Source organism: Macrotis lagotis, chromosome 2 (genome assembly GCF_037893015.1).
Source record: "Macrotis lagotis isolate mMagLag1 chromosome 2, bilby.v1.9.chrom.fasta, whole genome shotgun sequence".
Taxonomy (NCBI): Eukaryota; Metazoa; Chordata; class Mammalia; order Peramelemorphia; family Peramelidae; genus Macrotis; species Macrotis lagotis.
In genome coordinates this window covers 114,702,694-114,721,316 of record NC_133659.1, presented here as the reverse complement: position 1 = coordinate 114,721,316, position 18,623 = coordinate 114,702,694, and the positions used below count along the sequence as shown (strand labels likewise).

Genomic DNA, 18,623 nt, shown 5'->3' with positions numbered 1-18,623 from the left:
AACTAAGTCAAAGCTGACTGGAATCTTGATCTGTGGCCAAGATGTGGGAGGTTAATTCACTTTTTCTTTGAAAACTCTTGTTAATGCCAGTCTGAAGCAATGAATATTCCCTGTCACGAATTATGAAGATTTAACAAAAATAAAATATCTCATACTCCCCTGGGGTAATTCCAGCCCTAAAGGAATGAAATGAGTCTGTGTGGACCAGAACAACAAACTTTTTTATTTACCCAAACTGAGAGGTCCAGGTGAGAAATCAGTTTCTACTGGTTTCCGCCTTCTACTTTTGAGAAGTTTACCATGAAATTACTGATTAATATTCAGGGAAGTAAGGAGAGCAAAATTGGGTTAAGAGTATACAATTTAAAAAGCTCCATCAAAGGCACTGGAGGGCTCTATTAGGTAAAAATGCAAAGGAATAAGACTCTTATACATTAAGCTGACTTGACCTTTCAAAATTCTGGTCAAGTTGTTACCTACTTTGGGGTGTGTTTTTCCTACCCTCCTCTTCTCTTACTTCTCTCCCCAAATTCTTATATTTGTAGAATTGATTGGAGAAAGTGGACCTAGCTCAGCCTCCTTTCTGCCTCTTGTGTCAAAGTCTGATAGATCTAGGGAGATTCAGAAAAAAAAGATTACAGTAGTAGGAGCTGTAGCTGGCTTTAAAATTTTCAGGGCACTGGGGGCAGTTAGGGGGTGTAGTGGATAAAGCACCGGCCTTGGAGTCAGGAGTACCTGGGTTCAAATCCGGTCTCAGACACTTAATAATTACCTAGCTGTATGGCCTTGGGCAAGCCACTTAACCCTATTTGCCCTGCAAAAACCTAAAAAAAATTTTCAGGGCACCTTACAAATATTATCTCATAGATTCTCACAACAACCCTGGGTGGTTAGGTGAGGCTATTATCCTCATTTTACAGGTTAGGAAACTGAAGCATACAGTTTTTATCAGATTTTCATTTGGCTCAATGAGTTTTCCAATAAATTGTGAATATAATCTATCCTCAGGACAATATAGGTATTTCAACTTATTCTTTATATTCAGCATCATTGGAGAAAATACCAACATTGATCTGATTACACATTATCAGATTTCTTAATAACCCAGTAGTTATTGGAGCTTTGGCTCATTAGAAGTATGGTTTGGTGATCCATCCACCCTATTTTTTTTTTTTATTACTTTCCTTTGTAGTGGGGCACACAATCACATTTGGTTAGAAAGGATAGGGTTATATCCATGACCAAAGAACAAGATGAGATTAATGAACCCGTGTGAAGTTTTAACCTATAACCTTGGCCTTCTCTTTAGGCCCAACTTCAGAAAGGGTTTACTCAAAACAATTTCTATTTAACAGAATCCAAATCTAGGTATTTTGCTAATGGCCAAAATTATAGGTAGGGATATGCCACAAATTAGACTTTGTGATGGTTTTAGTATATTTTCAATACTTCTGCACCATATTGTCATCAACTGGATCATAAAATTGACTAGTCCTTCCCCTAATCCTTGTTGCTGTGAAAGGAACTTCCAGGAACCTTTTTCGCTCACCTTATGTTTAGAGATTTTTTTGTTATTTATAATATAGCAAAAACCCTTTAAGTGACCTTCTCCATCTTCTTGAGGAGGCCATTCTTGGTGATCATACAGAAACATGAGATGGGGCTGGCCTCTACTAAAGATGGCTCATTGATGCTTTGAGTCTTTTTGATGAACTGTTGAGCTAGAATTCCACAGGTGTACAAAGAGGTGACTCAACTCTACAGCAGGTGCCTCTTCCCTCTGGCCTTCAAAGTGTAAGAATGACTAAGTCACTTTTTATGATGAAAAAAAATTTGAACAAGTTGTTGATAAGAAGAAATGATGAACAGGATGGTTTCAGAATAAATAACATGGGACAACCTACATGAACTGATGCAAAGTGAGCAGAACTAGATCACTGAACATGAAGCAGCAATATTCTAATAATCAATTGTGGAAAAAGAATAGCTACTCTGAGAAGACAGCGATCCAAGACAATTCTAAAGAACCCATAATAAAAACTGCTATCTCCAGATAGAGAATTGATCAACTGAGTGCAGATGGAAACATATTTTATTTGCTGTTTGTTGCTTTTTATTGTTTTTGCAAGATGTCCAATATGGAAATATGATTTTCATGACTTTGCATGAATAATTGATATGTTGCTTGCCTTCTCAATATGTGGGGTAGGGCCAGAAAGTTATAATTCAGAAAGATTTTTTAATTAATGTTAAAAATAAATTTTTAAAATGAGTTTTCTGAAGGGGGTAGAGTGCCCTTTTCTAAGAGCACGTCCTGCCTAGGCAAGTCTGTGCCTGTCTCCTTTTTGTAACTTAACTATTAGCCTCTGAACAGTGTGTAATCATAACACTATGCAAGCATAGCAGCTCCTTTGCTATGGGGTATACAAGCCTACAAGTGGGTATATTGAACTTTGACTTTCTTTAGAGAAACTAAAGTGAAGGTAACTTTAACTTGCAGCTTTCCTCTGGAAGCTAAGGTGGGAACAGAAACTGAACACCAGGGAGTCTACTTCAGGATCTTTCAGAAATCACTGGTAATGGCTCAGCAATCTCAGCTGCCAGTCCTCAGTGGTTCCTGCAAGGTGAACTGCAGAATCAGCAAAAAACAAGAGACTATTTAGTTTGAAGAAGATTTAGAAGGTGCATAACTCTCTTCAAATACTTGTAGGGGTTGCCTGGTGAAAGAGGGGTAAGATCTGATCTTGTCAATGGAGGGAATTATGAACAGTAATTAGGAAAACATGAGTTCAAAACCAATCTTAGACACTAGCAAAGTGACCCTGAGCAAGTCACTTCAATCCTTGGCCTCAGTTTCCTCATCTGTAAAATGAGTTAGAGAAGGAAACAGCAAACCACTCTAGTATCTTTGCCAAGAAAACTCAAATGGGATCATGAAGATTGATCAAGAATTAGTAAAATAAAGGAAAACATTTCAGTTCAATGTATGGAAAAATTCACTAACTGAGATGTCCCAAAATGAACCACAGTGGTGGTGTTGCAGAGGCTGGATGCCACTGGTCAGGGGCACTATACATGGGATTCATGCATCCAATAAAAGCTTGACTAAATAACCTCCAAGGTTCCTTCCAATACCACCCTACAGAAACCAAATTCTCATGTACTGAATTGATAGATGTGACTGCTGAGCCAATATCAGTGATATCTTTCAGATATGGAAAATAGAAAAGGCACCTGTACCTCAAGACTAGAGAGAGGTAAATGCTCCACTTAAAAAAAAACACACCAAATCAGACCTTGTAAACTGTAGGCCAGTAAACTTGATTTCAAATCATAAGAAAATTATGAATCATTAGAGATGGTTGATGAATACCTAGAAATGAAATGAGGTAATGACAAAGCTAGCCTGGCTTTATCCAGAACCAGTCACATCAGACTAACTTCCTTTCCTTTTCCTAAGAGGATTACTAACCTGGTAGATCAATGGAATGCTATGGATATTATTTACCTAGATTAAACATGAGGCAGCTAGGTGGCAGACTGAGTGCTAGATCTAGAGTTAGGATAATCTGAGTGCAACTCTAGCTCCAAACACATGTGATCCAGGGCAAGTCACTTAGCCTTGTCTGCCTCAGTTTTCTCAATTGTATAAGGAGGATAATTGCAACTACCACCCAGGGCTATTGGGAAGATAAAACTATTTGAAAATTGTTTTGTAAATTTCAAAATGTTATATAAATGCTAGTTAAATTATCATCATTACAAAGATTTGGGAAAAATATTTCGTAACATTTTCTAGATTAGACAAAACATGTAAGTGGATTCAGAACTGGATGGATCGCTTGAGCTCAGAGAATAGCAGATAAGGGTTCAATGTCAAGATGGTAGGTCTCCAGTGGAGACCCTTGGTGGGTTATGCTCAGGCCTTTAATGAATAAAACTATAGGTGGTATGGAATTAAGTTGGCAATTAATATAAAGCTATGTGACATAATACAAAGCTATGTGACAAATACTATGTGACATAATCCAAAAGGCTCTTGGACAGGTGAGAAAATGGAGCTGAATCTATGAAGATGAGCCTCAATGATGCGGGGTGTCAAACAAATGGCCCATGTCCAGCAAGGCCTGAGCCATGTTAAAATGTAACTGGAGAATAACAAAAACAAGTAAAAATACAATGAAACATAGATAACATTAAATTTTGAAATAGTCCATGAAAATGCAGGGATTTTTAAGTATAGCTGAGGTGACCTTCGTTTCTCCTTCAATGACACCACTGGTGGAGTGGATAGAAATCTGGCTTCACAGATTCAGTCTCCCTTTTTAATATTTGAATGGCATTGCAAGCCAAGGAGCAAGCAGCACATCTCTTCCTCTTACATTTCAGAGCTTCTCTTTTATATTTTACCCCTCACTCCACTTCCCAAATCCCACACCAAAGAACGTGGCAAATAAGAAGTCATGGATTTTTTAAAAAAATAAGTTCATTTCAACTTAGACATTCTGGAGGACAAACATACTTTCGATACAAAGGAACATGAAAAATCTCTGTGGTATTTCACATTCCAATAAAACAAGAATAAAAGCATTCTTTGTGCAGTTACTCTGAGTTTAAACAAATATATCTTAGATGAGATTTCAACGTGCTGAAGAAACAAGTTATCTTTGTAACATTTGAAAAGGCATCTTTATGGCCACATTCTCTTAATGCAACAGGGCCAGGGACATTCATTTAGCCTGGTGCTGTGCCAAGAAGCTTAATACCAGTACATCTTCCCAGGAAGCATGGTGGAGGGTGACCTACTGAGCACGACAGGAGGGTTCAGTGAGAAGGCACAGGAATCTCTATAATGGCATAAACCATTGCTCTTGCTGATAAGTAATTTCAATGACTTGTTTCAAACAAAAGTAAATACCCAAAGTAGTGGTGAATGATTCAAATCCAAGATAATTAATTTTAGTATTTCATGAAACTGAGCTCTCATCACTTCATTCAACAACAGATTCAAATAAATATTTGGAATATTTATGAAAATAAAATAAAAAAACTAATCCTCTGTGACATGATAAATGAATCATTGAAATAATTTAATGAAAATTTTTCCCAACTGAAGGCAATCCAACCAACTTACAAGATGATAGTATTACAGGCCCTTTTCCATTTAGTTTCAAATTACAGTTTTAGTTCACATAGGAGATCCTCAATTCATTTTTTACTTTTGTCAGCTCAGGTAAAAAAGAGTTAGTTTCCTAATCACCCAGGAGAAAACATACACACAACACATCCATAATTTTCAAAAGACAGTAATACCAGCTTTAATTTTAACTTGTACAAAAATCTCAGGTGCCTTAAAAACAAGTGCCTAGGAGTTTTTTAAGAGTCTGAAAAACAAAACTTTTAATAATTTCATAACATTTCTTTAAATATAGTCCTATTAATATATATTATACTCTGAATAAAAAAAGGTGGTTTTAATGAGTGCTTAATAATTGAGCTATCACCATCCAAACAGGTCATTAAGGACACAAGGATCATTTGTATCCATAATGGAGATGAATCACCCAGTCTCATCCAATTGCATAGGTTGAGGCATACAATGGGTATCAATTATCCAACTCAACCTGGGGTAAAGTACCTAGTTTGATAAAATATTTTAGAAATGTATGGAAGATTACAGATCATTGAGTTCAATTCTATTTTAACAGATGAGTAAACAGACCTAGTGAATTTAAATGAGTTGGTACCAGTCATTTAGATAAGTCATTTGATAGATCTAGGATAAAGACCAAGGAGTCCTGATTTTTAATCTATGGTCTTTCTGTTGTCATACTATTGCCTATATTTGAGAATGCATATTATGTCTTGGCTGAATAGAATTGCTTATAATTTAAATATAAATCTGTCCATGGATTCTGCCCAAATCAGAATGATTATTCCCATCTGAAAAGGGGTTTTCACACATATTATGTGTGAACATAATGCAAATAATGTAGTGATTCCAGACTCTAGATACCATTATGACCTCTCCTTAAAAGAGTTCACGTGGAATCCAAAAAGAAAGAAGATTTAGAGCTTCCAGCTGCCAGTACATCTGTTCTACCCTGGGCAGTTTCTCAGTGAAGGACATTCCATTGAGGCTTTTTACTTGTCCACCTCAAGGACCAACAGTCATGAGAACCTGGGAGATGGCTGTGTGCACTTTCTGATGGTGCAAAGAGAACAATGCTTTCCCTGACCTAGTGGTGCCTCTGGCTTCAGGGCTCTATCTTACCTGAGAACACAAAGTCTAAAGGGAACATGGTGGATGGTGAAGAGAAAAGAACCCAAAGGGTTGTGGATGGACAGCTGCAAGAACTGTGCAAGGAGCTCCCCAGAAAGCAGCCAGCACTAACTGAGACATTCTAAGACTGTCCAAAGTACTGTGATCCTATCTGAGCAACTTCCAAGGCGATCATGGCACGGCCAGACAGAAGAGAGTTAAGGTTGCCTTAGACATAATTAAGCAACATGGGATGGAACTGTGGCAACATTTGTTTGACACTAAATATGAAATGCAGGACTCCTACTGAGCACTACAGAACTCTACCAGCAGACATTCAGGGTGGACAGATAGGAGCTAGCTGTTAAGAGAGCACACATTCAGCAGCAGATTTTCAGAGTCTGGCATGTTTATCCATCTGGGGTGGGGAGTGATCTGGATCAATGGTTTCATCACTATAGAGAACTTCTGGTTAGAAAACTTCTCCAATTCAATTCAGCATTTGCTTGGCAACTTCTGTTCTTAGAGAGTTGAATGAGGCCCTGAGATCCCACAGTCCAGATACATCACAAGCAAGACCGGAGCCTGTGTCTTCCTGAATCCAAGTTAAGTCTTTCTTTACCAACACTATGCAGCTTGATTTTCATCTATGCACATAATAAAATACTAAGAGCATTTTGTTTTTCCTTTGCTAAAAGAGAATTTAATACCATTATTCTACTGATGTCTTAGAAAAGAAGTTGCAAGGTTATCCTCAATATATTAAACGAGAATATGATCTCTGTTGTCACTCATAGTTAAAAAAATAGAAAAATATTCCATTTTCAAAAAGTAAATGCAGAAATGACCATATATTTAGAGATATGCCATTACAAAAAAGGTAAAACTGTTTGATAACACATAGTATTAAAATGTTGTAATATCTTTTAGGCAAAAGTAATTGTGCATTTATAATTCACATTTTCAAGTAAAGTTCCATCTTCCATAACTTGTAGATCAATTCTGACAGTTCATATACAGATCTGATTATTACAATTCATCCTGCTTAGTATTACATGAAATTTGTGCATTATTTACTACTGAACTTTTTCATTCATCTCAAATATTTTTTATTCTGATTGTTTGGCCAACGTAATTTTTTAAAAAAATTTTCACTCTTCGGTACTATTGATGGGCACCTGTACAAAGAATCAGAAGATAATGTGAAAATACTCCTAATTCAAAAGTCATCAAATTTGAAAGAATGATTTGCATTTAATGTAAAGTTTCTTAGTATTAGATAAAATAATGAAAATATCACCTACAGCTTTAACATCCATGTTCCGAGCTCCTAAATTTACATTGTATCTTTTCAGATCAGATTTGATTAGTGCTGAAACAGAAAAAAATACGTTAGAATATTTGTAAATAAGCTATCATATGAAGTATACTTTTCTAAAATCAGTTGAGAATACTTTAGTTATAATCTATTATCAGAAAACACTGTCTCCTGATTACTCTACCATGTTGCTGTTTCAGTAGTAATTCAGATCTATTCTAGGTTACTGGCTACCTAAAAATGTCCTTAAGTAAGTCATTTTAAAATCACTTAAATTTGTAAGTTTAAGGTAATTTTTAAAAATAACATTTTCATACCATTTAGGTATAATAGTATGTTTTAAAATTCAGATGAGGGCTAGCATTGCTCACTTTCAGCTTTTAATTTCTCTTGTGATTATTCCCTTTAAAAAATCAAGATTAATGGATGTTTTATATGCTATAAAGACAATTTAAAAAATTAATAGCCTGGAACACTGCCACATATCCTTTCAGAAAACTAAAGTAATCCTCCTTCAAAAGACAAAATAAGAGGTTTGTCTTGGGGGCAGCTAGGTGGTGTAGTGGATAAAGGACCGGCCCTGGAGTCAGGAGTACCTGGGTTCAAATCCGGTCTCTGACACTTCATAATTACCTAGCTGTGTGGCCTTAGGCAAGCCACTTAAACCCTGTTTGACTTACAAAAAAGCCTAAAAAAAAAAAGAGGTTTGTCTTCCCAAATAGTTAATGTACATCTAAGATGTACAGAAAAAAGGTATTCTACAAACATAAAATTAAATGCATTGAGTTTTGATTCATGCCCTCTTGGTAAGGAAGAAAGAAATTTTCCTTTTCTTATCTGTCTGAATTAATTTTATATCCAAAATCAAGAAAATATGTGCCAATGGTCTCTATACCTTTCAATTATATAATATCTTTCTGAGGTTTGTGGAGAGATAGAAAGACATTACTGGGCAAAAACTGGGCAAACACTGGGCAAAACATGAGAATCTGCTCCATTCATAGAAAAACTCTTTCTGTAGAAAGGGGGCATAATTGTCCTTCCTGGCTATTCCATAAAACTATATTCAAAAAGGAGGGTAAATCTGCCCACAATTTGATAAGTTTTGCTATAAAACTTACTATATTCTCATTTTCTATGTAAACATTTCAAATTAGACAAGTCTGTACAAAGAAAAGTACATTATCCCTTTTAGAGTATTCATGTTTTTATTTCCTATTTTTTCTATTCTAACTCATTTGAGAAGTACTATAGATCATATGGCAATATTAAGAGAAATGAGCTGAGGGTCACTTTAGCTGAAGTTAGCATTCAGAGATAACTAACCCCAAGGGATTGAATTTTTTTTATTTTTATTTTTTTGACCACAGTAACTCACAAAGATCACATAATAAAATGTAGAAGGTTTAAGGTGTGTAAGTGAAGAGAACTCACACTAGTGAAATTATAACTCTTTTAAAGCAAAACAGGTTTTATATGTATTTACTTTCTTTCTCCAACTTAGAACAAGAGGGATCATACTGATTGGAGTATGAAGACTAGAAAGAGAGTAGAGAAACCAAGAGAGAAAAAAATCATTCTCCTTTTTCCTAGTTATGTCCCTAATTTGGGAATGGAAAAAGTTCACAGGATTATAGAGTTTTAGAATATTAGGCAATAGTAGCTACAACAGTAATAGTAAACAGAAGCTATGGGATTCAGTAACAACCCATTGGTAGAGAAGGTGGACAGGGATGCAGAACCAATATTTGATCCCAGAACCAATGATCAGAGCACAAATAGGCTCAGTTTGTTCCTTCCTATGAGATGTGGCTTTGGCATTCCATTTTTCTCTATTTCTATTTTGTAATATATATATATACGTAAGATCAAAATGCCTATTGGTTCCTTGCAAGTAAATTGATTCAAACACTCTAGAAAAATATTTACATGAATGTTACATGAATAATTAAATACAAAAACTTTTTAATGGAACAAGCATTATTAACTTACCCGTTAAAATGAAGCCTAAAAATATCCATGCACAGATGAAAAGATTTCCAGCAAAAGGATCATATGCTAAAATAATCTTTCCTTGAGCGAATGTCAAAAAAATTCCAAATAACTGAAATAAGATAAGGCATTTTTATTGTAATACAAAAGAATATAAACTTAAAGGGCAGCACTTCTTTATTTGTATCTCAAGAATCTAGCACACAATAATTAAAGACACATGACGAATGTCTTATTGATTGACTGGATTAAACTTGATTTTTTTTTAATCCAGAAAGGACTTTTCCTAACAATTTTTTTTTCTTTTAGGTTTTTGCTAGGCAATGGGATTAAGTGGCTTGCCCAAGGCCACACAGCCAGTTAATTATTAAGTGTCTGAGACCTGAATTGAACCCAGGTACTCCTTACTCCAGGGCCGGTGCTTTATCTACTGCGCCACCTAGCCGCCCCAACAATTTTTATTTTTCTAATTTATGCTCTGGAAATCTATTATTATAGGGGAACAATTCTAGACACAAAACACTATTTATTAAGGAACATCCCTATTATGCATTTTCTTGAATTTCTTGTAAAGAATCTCTGCCTGGAACATGCTCAAATTCAAGAATAATTAGAAACTTACCTGTGCAGAAGCATTCAGAAGACCTGATGAAGTGCCTTCAGGTTCAGGATATGTGATTTCAACAGCAAATTCAAAACCCAAGGGGAGATAACCAGTCATGAAGAATCTAGAAAAACACATGCAGTTATGTAAAATTCATCACAAAGACTCTATCATACTCTAGTTTAGTTGTTCTGCTTCATCTAGACTCACTTCCCCTCCACCCCCTACTAACATTCTAGATATAAAGCTGACCAAGAGAGAGAATCCCCTTCTGCAGGTCCTTTGATTGTAATAAAATCCTTTCATGTCTAATTTCTTTTCTGCTTATTCTAAACTGTTGAGCTGCTCTCCCCATTCTAGCTCCTTAATTCTCCCTACTAAAGAAGGCCATTAACTTGATTCTCTCTTCCTTATACAAAGTATTTGAGGAAAATGAAAACATTTTGGAAGACATACAAATATCTTTTTTTTGACAAATAAAGAAATTATAGCTTTTATGATATGAATTTAATTTTTCTCCTATACTGGCAATAGGAAATGTATTGGGTGCAACATCTTTGGAGAATATGGCATTTTCCATATAGTTAAGGTATATAATGTGCAAAAAAATGGTGAAAAGTGGCAACAGTTTAAAATGCCTACTCTGCTACTGTATGAATGCTAAATAAATGCTGCTGTGACTGATCTTGAAAGACAAATTTCTTATATTGTGAATTCCTGATATTATATTAAAAAAGAAACTTTGAGATTAACTAATCAGCACTAGGTTAACTTTGTTCAAAGTTTATGTTTAATTTCTTAGGCCATACAATCTTTAGCCAAATTTGTTTTATGAATTGATTAAGCAGTTAAGTCTTTTCTATGCTCTACCTATATAATGTGTACATGGCAAAAAAAATGAACTATTCTCCCTTTTTCAGATGTTTTGCCCATTCAGATACAGATAGTTTTGCAAAGTTTAAATAAAACACCATTCAATGAAATTGAAGATTTTCTTTTAAGTTATTATGAATCTCTCAAAATTGTATTATTATTTTACCTTTATCCCTTTCCTTTCCAATTCCAAAAGTCTATGTCTCTAAACTGAGATTCTTACCCAAGTATTCCTCCAGTAATAAATACGATGGTAAGGTACTCAAGGTCCAAGGTGAAAGTAAATATAACCATTCCAATAAAAGACAACATGTAAACCACTACAGTAGTCTGTCTGGGGAAAAACAAAACAAAACAATTATTATTGTTGCTGTTATTAGAATCTGAATATCCTAACCACAAAAGAAAGATGGCTGGCTAAGGCTATACTTGTACAGTAACAATACTTTTTGTTTTTTAAAGATTTTATTTATTTTGAGTTTTACAATTTTTCCCCCAATCTTACTTCCCTCCCCCTACCCCCTCACAGAAAGCAATTTGTCAGTCTTTACATTGTTTCCATGTTGTACATTGATCCAAATTGAGTGTGATGAGAGAAATCATATCCTTAAGAAACATAAAGTATAAGAGATAACAAGATCAGGCACTAAGATATCAGTTTTTTCCCCCTAAATTAAAATGAACTTTGTTCAAACTCCATGGTTCTTTATCTGGATACAGATGATATTCTCCATTGCAGACAGCCCCAAATTGTCCCTGATTATTGCTCTGATGGAATGAGCAAGTCCATCAAGGTTGAACATTGCCCCCCCCACCCATGTTGCTGCTAGGGTGTACAGTGTTTTTCTGGTTCTGCTCATCTCACTCCAGCATCAGTTCATGCAAATCCCTCCAGGCTTCCCTTAATTCCCGTCCCTTCTGGTTTCTAATAGAACAATAGTGTAACAATACTTTCTAATCACTAAGATTCAAAACTATTATATTGTCAATAGAGAGGTCAGACTTGGTCACAAAAAAGCAGTAAATAGTGGGTTTTAGTCTCTCACAAAGTCAGAATTCAGGCCTGCATAGGAATGAATAAAAATATGGTAGCTTGTACTTTTCAATGAGACAGCATCCTTTCTCATCCTCCAAGCCTTGATTCAAATCTTATATTCTCTTCAAAACTTTCTCTGTCTTCTTTGTCCAGAATATTTTCTATCTCTCCTGAATTCCCATAACACCCATTATCCATGACAACAAAACAATCATTTCCTATAACAATTTAACTTTCATCTACATTTATCTTATCTTCCACACTAGATTATAAGGCACATATTATATTTGATTTAGTATTAGATATGCACTAGGTATTTTGTGGAATGAATGAATGACATCAAAGAGATCCAGGAGGAAAATTAATCTTAGAACCAAAAGAGACCTTAAAGCCATCAAATCCAAATAATTATTTAATATATAAACTCAAAAAATATTAAATATATATTTTTCTGATGGAATTATGACTATTTTCATGACTATAACATGAGGTTTTAGAAATTCACTCTGAAACCTTAAGAGAATATTCCCTTGACATCCAAAAGTCATTAAATTACCTCTTCTTTGGTCTTTGTGAGATTAGGACCATTCTCATTCTATAATTTTAGAAGATAAAATTTGAAATTCATATCTATTTCATCATTTTGAGCTTACCTCCTGTCCCACCCACCAATCAAATCCTTTGTTTTTGATCTAGTTGAATCCTAGTGGGGATAAAGTACATTGAAATAACAATACCAAAAAAAGACACAGTATTAGAAGAAGAAAAAAAGCTTGCGGGGGGGGGGGGAAAGCAGACTATCCATTGTTCATGGCTCTTCAATTGATCTCATACATTTTGTAGCTCCCTTTTAAATGGAATAATCAAAGAATTACGTAGTCAGAACTTTAAATTCAACAAATATTTTCAGAACCCCTTTTACTAACTCTAGTACTGAGGCTAGATTTATCACCTTCTGAATGGGGTGGGCTTAGGGCCACCAAAAACCAGGCACCAGTCAAAGAAAGGAAGGGAAAAATCAATTCCTTTGATTTAGGAATCTATTGCTACTCTGATCAGGGTTATCGATTGTAAAAGGTAAAAAGCAAAGAAATCAAAAGTTCAAAAGTAAAATCGGCAGTCACATGCAGGGAGTCAGCAGACATTTTCCACACTACAATTAATTCCTGGGGAAACAAGTTTTGAAAACTAGGTACTTCAATTGTGCGATATACTTAAATAAAGGACTGGAGCACTTAATAGATATTGAGCCAGGAGCTCTCATCATTATGATAAAAACCATTTTAAAAAGACAACAACTTTCATATTGTCATGGACCCAGCTCTGGACCTTGGCCACCTATGGGCTAGGAGACACCTGGGGGGTGTGGACCCACCCACATGGGTGCTGGGTAACAGGAGTGGCTCCGCCCGAGGGAGGAACAGGGGAGGAGCTTGGGGAGGAGCTGAGAACTATAAAAGGGATGGGGCTGGGGAAGCCAGGAGCCATTTTTCGCTGCTATGTAAGCAATAAAGACCTGCTTGTTAGACTGCTACTGGGTTCTCTGTCCAGTTATTGCCCTCCGTCCCCAAGAAGGGTCCATGTGTCCGAAGACCAATGGGTCTGTGATGGATGTCCAAAGACCTGGGAAAGTTATGTATCCAGGCAAAGGCTCGGGATAGGTCCCTGAACAGTTGGCGCCCGAACAGGGACAAAGGGAATTTCTGCCTGGCCTCCCTTAATAGGGGGAAGAGCTGGACAGCCTCAGATTAATTTGAGATTAATCTGGGACGAATTTATGGGGCAGGGGCTGGGTTTTCCCCTGATTATACCTGAAGAAAAGGCAGCTCTAGCTTGTCAATTATATAAATTAGGCAAGCAGCATCAATTTAAGCCACATATTAAGCAGTGCCGCGAATTTGTAGATAAGGTGTGGGGGATCTCCCCGTGGTTAGAACATTCAGGGATTACAAAAGAGAATTGGGAGACAGTTGGGCGACAGTTGGCTTCTTTTGATGAGTCATGCCCTGGAATCCTAACTGACCAGGACTTCTCCTTTTATTCTCTCATAAATACAATGCTACAGGGGGCTTCTTGTCCCTGTGGGAGAGAAACAATTGGCACACAAGTGGGAGAATCATTAGGAGAATCTTCTGAGGAGGAGAATTGTAATAATCCTCCTCCTCCGATTTATCCTTGGGCAGAACTTAGAGAAACTTATAAGAAACATAATAAATATGGAGTCAGGGAAGAAGAAGGAAGAAGTAGCCATTCAGAGGGTGGAGCAAGAGCAGGGAAGGGTAGGGAGAAGTCAGAATCAGGGTTGTGGTGCAGCAGAAATTAAGACCCAGGGCTCCACAGGCAGAGAGCGATGAGGAAGAAGTCTCCGCCTCTCTGTCCACCATGACTCCAAAACACCGAGCCAGTTTCACTTTTGGCTCTTCCAGGGGGCCCTGCTCCACAAAGTCTTATAGCATGCAGTCTTAAAGCAGCTGCTGAAGGAGGGGAGATTGTAGATTGGGAAGATTGGAGTATTACTCCAACTTTTTGTCCTGTTTTTGATGATGGCCAGGATGACAATCGTCCTTTAAAGTCTTGAAAGAGCTCAAGGAAGCTGTTGCGAAGACATTTATTAACTAATGCCACTGCTGCATGGCCTTGGATCCCTTATGATTGGCAAGAGGTTGTGGGTTCAGTGCTCACCCCAGGACAAGCAGCAGTCACTTTTACTGCCTTTGTAAAGAGGGAGGCAGAACAGTACATAGAGGAGAGGGGTATCACCAACCCTGATGGGGCTTTTGAGATGATTACAGGGACAGGAAGATGGAAAAGACCTAGAGACCAAATACATTTACAACCTATGGTATTTACAGCTATTCAACTTTGCCATGTCAGAGCCTTTGGGAAGCTAGAAGCCCAAGGGGCAGAAAGGGAGAAACTTATTGGTCTTAAACGAGCCAATGAAACCCCTACAGATTTTATCAGCAGGGTACAAGAGACAGTCATACGTATTTTAGGACACGCAACTGGTTCCAAACTGCTTATTCCGCAGTTTGTGAAAGAGGGTCTTCGCCCCGAATACCAACAGCTCTTGGTTGGTTTGGGCACCAATCCCTCAGTAAGTGATATAATCGAGCTCCTCCTAGAGGCCCCCCCCCCCTAAAAGTAGAGAACACCAAGCCATGGCGATGGCAATAGCTCAGGGGATTAGTGAAGGCCTTAAACAACAAAAAGGCGCTTGTTTTAATTGTGGAAAAGGGTATTTTAAGGCAAAGTGCCACGCAGGTCAAAAGAGGGGCAGTAAACAGCACATCTGCTATTCCTGTGGAAAAATTGGACATATGGTAAGGTTCTGTAGATCTAAGAAAACATTGGTTCCAGAAGGCAGGAGGAGGGGCCCTCCCTGTGGGGGCCCCGACACCAGAGCCTATCCGATCACAGTAGCTTCAGAGATGCCCATGGGGCCAGACCTGGAACCAAAAGGGCTGCAGGAGCACTATCAGAGGGAACTATAAAACGAAAGGATTTAGGTCAAACTGTTCTAACAGTTGCTGAGCAGGGAAAGGAAGAGGATTCATTAATAATCACCCCCTGGAGTACTGCCTCTATAGAGGTGGTCCCGGCCACATTTCCCCGACTAGTAGTGGGTGCTACAGGATATTCCCCTGTACTTGTCCACACCCAACTACTGCCATCTGGTGACACTACTGTGTACCTTACCAACCCACACTGCTACCCAGTAACCCTTCTCCCTGGCATGGCTATTGGCCAAGGAGTAGCTCTGCCCTGGATTGCGAGTGACAGCGTCCCACAGTAAATTGGTATACTGAAATCAGGTTACAGCGGCCCGTTATACAGATAGATATAGAAGGCAAATTAGTGTCACGAATGATTGACACAGGAGCTGATGTGTCTGTTATTGATTCAGTACAGTGGAACCCCTCCTGGCCACTTATGTCATCTACTACCCCTATTTTGGGGGTGGAAGGCCATCAAGGGGCTAGAAAAGCAGAGCGTCATTTGAGATGGAGTTATGAAGGACAAAGTGGTTTTATTCGTCCCTTAAAGATTATGGGACTAGGCTCTGCCCTGTGGGGTAGATTTGTTACATCAGTTACAATTGTATCTTACCACCCCTGAACATTTGGCAACAAACTCCTAGGAGCTACTGTTATGGTGAACTGCCCAAAGATTACTTGGAGGAGTGATAACCCTGTGTGGGTGGAACAGTGGCCCCTTTCTATGGAGAAGCTCACCACTTTAAAAGATATAGTTAAGAAATTATTGTTACAACATAGAATTGAGCCCACCACCAGCCCTTATAATTCTCCTGTATTTGTGATAAAAAAGAAAGCTAGCACTTGGAGAATGCTTATTGACTTACGGGGCATGAATAAAAGAATGGTCCCTATGAGCCCACTACAGACGGGTCTTCCTTCTCCTGCCTTTATACCTAGGGAATTTGTTATAAAAATAATAGATATTAAGGATTGTTTTTATAGCATTCTCCTTCACCCTGAGGATAGAGATAAATTTGCATTCACAGTACCATCAAAAAATTTTCAAAGCCCGTCAACCAGGTATCAGTTTACTGCATTACCTCAGGGAATGGCCAATAGTCCAACTATGTGCCAAGCATATGTCGCAGCTATTGTTCACCCACTGCACAGCAAGTATCCCAAGGCTATCATAATCCATTATATGGATGACCTTCTCGTGGTTAATAAGCAATCCTTGGAGCTAGAAGAGTTAACAAAAGAAATGCTACTTTCTTTGAGTAAATATGGGCTTCAAGTGGCTCCTCATAAGATACAAGAAACTAGCCCTTATCAATACCTTGGTCACACCCTTAGTGAAGGAAGGGCATCTAGAATACCCCCAAAGATGAATTTAGAGAAGTGTAGGACCCTTAATGATTTCCAGAAACTTATTGATTCTATACAATGGATATGTTCTACAGTTCCTATTCTTGATGACTTGATGTATACTCTTTATGATATCCTGAAAGGAGATTCCACATTGACTCCCCCATCCCCCGATATTGGACCTCACAAGCAAAGGAGGCAATGGCACAGTTCCTGTCCAGGTGTCATGAATCCATAGTTCAATTTGATCCTGAGCAACCTATATTTGCTACCATTTTAAATCAAAGGTCACATATTGGTTGTCTCTATCAAAAGCAAGGTGTCATAGAATGGCAATAATTCCAGAGAAGTAAAAGAAGCATCCCTTGTAAATTTACGACATTGGCAAATTTATTCCTAGCTATGTCTGATTGTTGTCTTTGTATGTTTGGAAGATATCCTGTTTTAAATATTTGTGCTTCTGAAGGTGCTCTTGTTATTTTTACTGACTCTATCCCTGAATGGGCTGCCCTACGCACTTCATGTGATGTCATTAATCTTCCATTACCCCCAATGCTGTGTGGATGGGACAGACTTCCATTACAACCCCCACCATGAATTATTTCCCCTACCCCTGTTGATGGACCAAATGTGTTCACAGACTCCACCAAAAACAAATGAGCAGCCTTTACGTCCCACAAAAGCAAATATTGCGAGTTTTTACCACTGAGTATGCCTCAGCCCAGAAAAATGAACTCCTTGCTGTTACACGTGCTCTTGCTTATCTTGCCAACGTGCCAGTTAATCTTCTCACTGACAGTCTGTATTGTGCTGCGGCACTTCGAGAACTCCCTACTGCTTTTATCAATCCTCGTGTTAGTACTATTGCTTCTTTGTTAGCAGACCTTCAAAATCTTCTCCTCTCTCGTCACTGAGCTGTGTTTGTGTTGCATGTCCGTTCCCATGTCTCTGCTGTTGGGCCCATCTACAGTGGCAATGATATGGTAGATCGAGCATTGCTATGCACTTTACTCTCAGAAGCCCATCAGGCACATGATAAATACCTTCTCTCAGCTCGTTCTCTTCATCATCTGTATGGCATCACTAAAGATCAAGCCAGGGACATAGTGAAACGGTTCCTTGGCTGTGCTCCATTTCATCCCCCACCTATTGATTGTGCCATTAATCCCCGTGGAGACCGTCCTAACGCTTTATGGCAGATGGATGTTACCCACTATGTGAAAACCCTTATTCATGTCTCCATAGACACTTTTTCCAATTTTGTCATGGCGTCAATTCAACCTGGTGAGGCAGCCCGCCATGTTATAGCACATCTTTTGTCCTGTTTTTCCACTTGTGGAGTTCCTACAGCTATAAAAACAGATAATAGCCCTGCATATTCTTCCAAGGCATTTGCAAATTTTTGTCAAGAATTTTTCATTTTACATAGTACTGGAATTCCATACAATCCTACCAGTCAGGTCATAGTTGAACATGCTAACCGCACCCTTAAAACTCTCATTAAACAAAAAGGGGGAGTCAGCAGTCATGGCCACCTTATATATACACTAAATTAGCACAGGCCGTATACACCATGAATTTTCTTCAGTTGAGACATGATAGTACCTCCCCAGCTTTGTGATTTATTGCAGGAACTTCATGAACACTCCACACACACGCAACTAGCCATCCCTCTCCCTGCCCAAAAGGCAACT

General features: G+C 38.0%; 1 protein-coding gene across 1 annotated transcript in view; it reads right to left on the bottom strand.

Annotated features, from left to right (window-relative positions):
* Positions 1-5,064: 5,064 nt before the first annotated feature.
* Positions 5,065-18,623, bottom strand: part of FLVCR1 (FLVCR choline and heme transporter 1) — a 29,353-nt gene continuing 15,794 nt past the window's right edge. The window contains exons 6-10 of the mRNA XM_074222629.1: positions 11,273-11,383; positions 10,195-10,300; positions 9,573-9,684; positions 7,567-7,634; positions 5,065-7,440 (exon numbers count right to left, since the gene is read on the bottom strand). Of these exons, the coding sequence (XP_074078730.1) occupies positions 7,414-7,440; positions 7,567-7,634; positions 9,573-9,684; positions 10,195-10,300; positions 11,273-11,383 (424 nt within the window). The 3' untranslated portion in view covers positions 5,065-7,413. The remainder of the gene's footprint in view (positions 7,441-7,566; positions 7,635-9,572; positions 9,685-10,194; positions 10,301-11,272; positions 11,384-18,623) is intronic.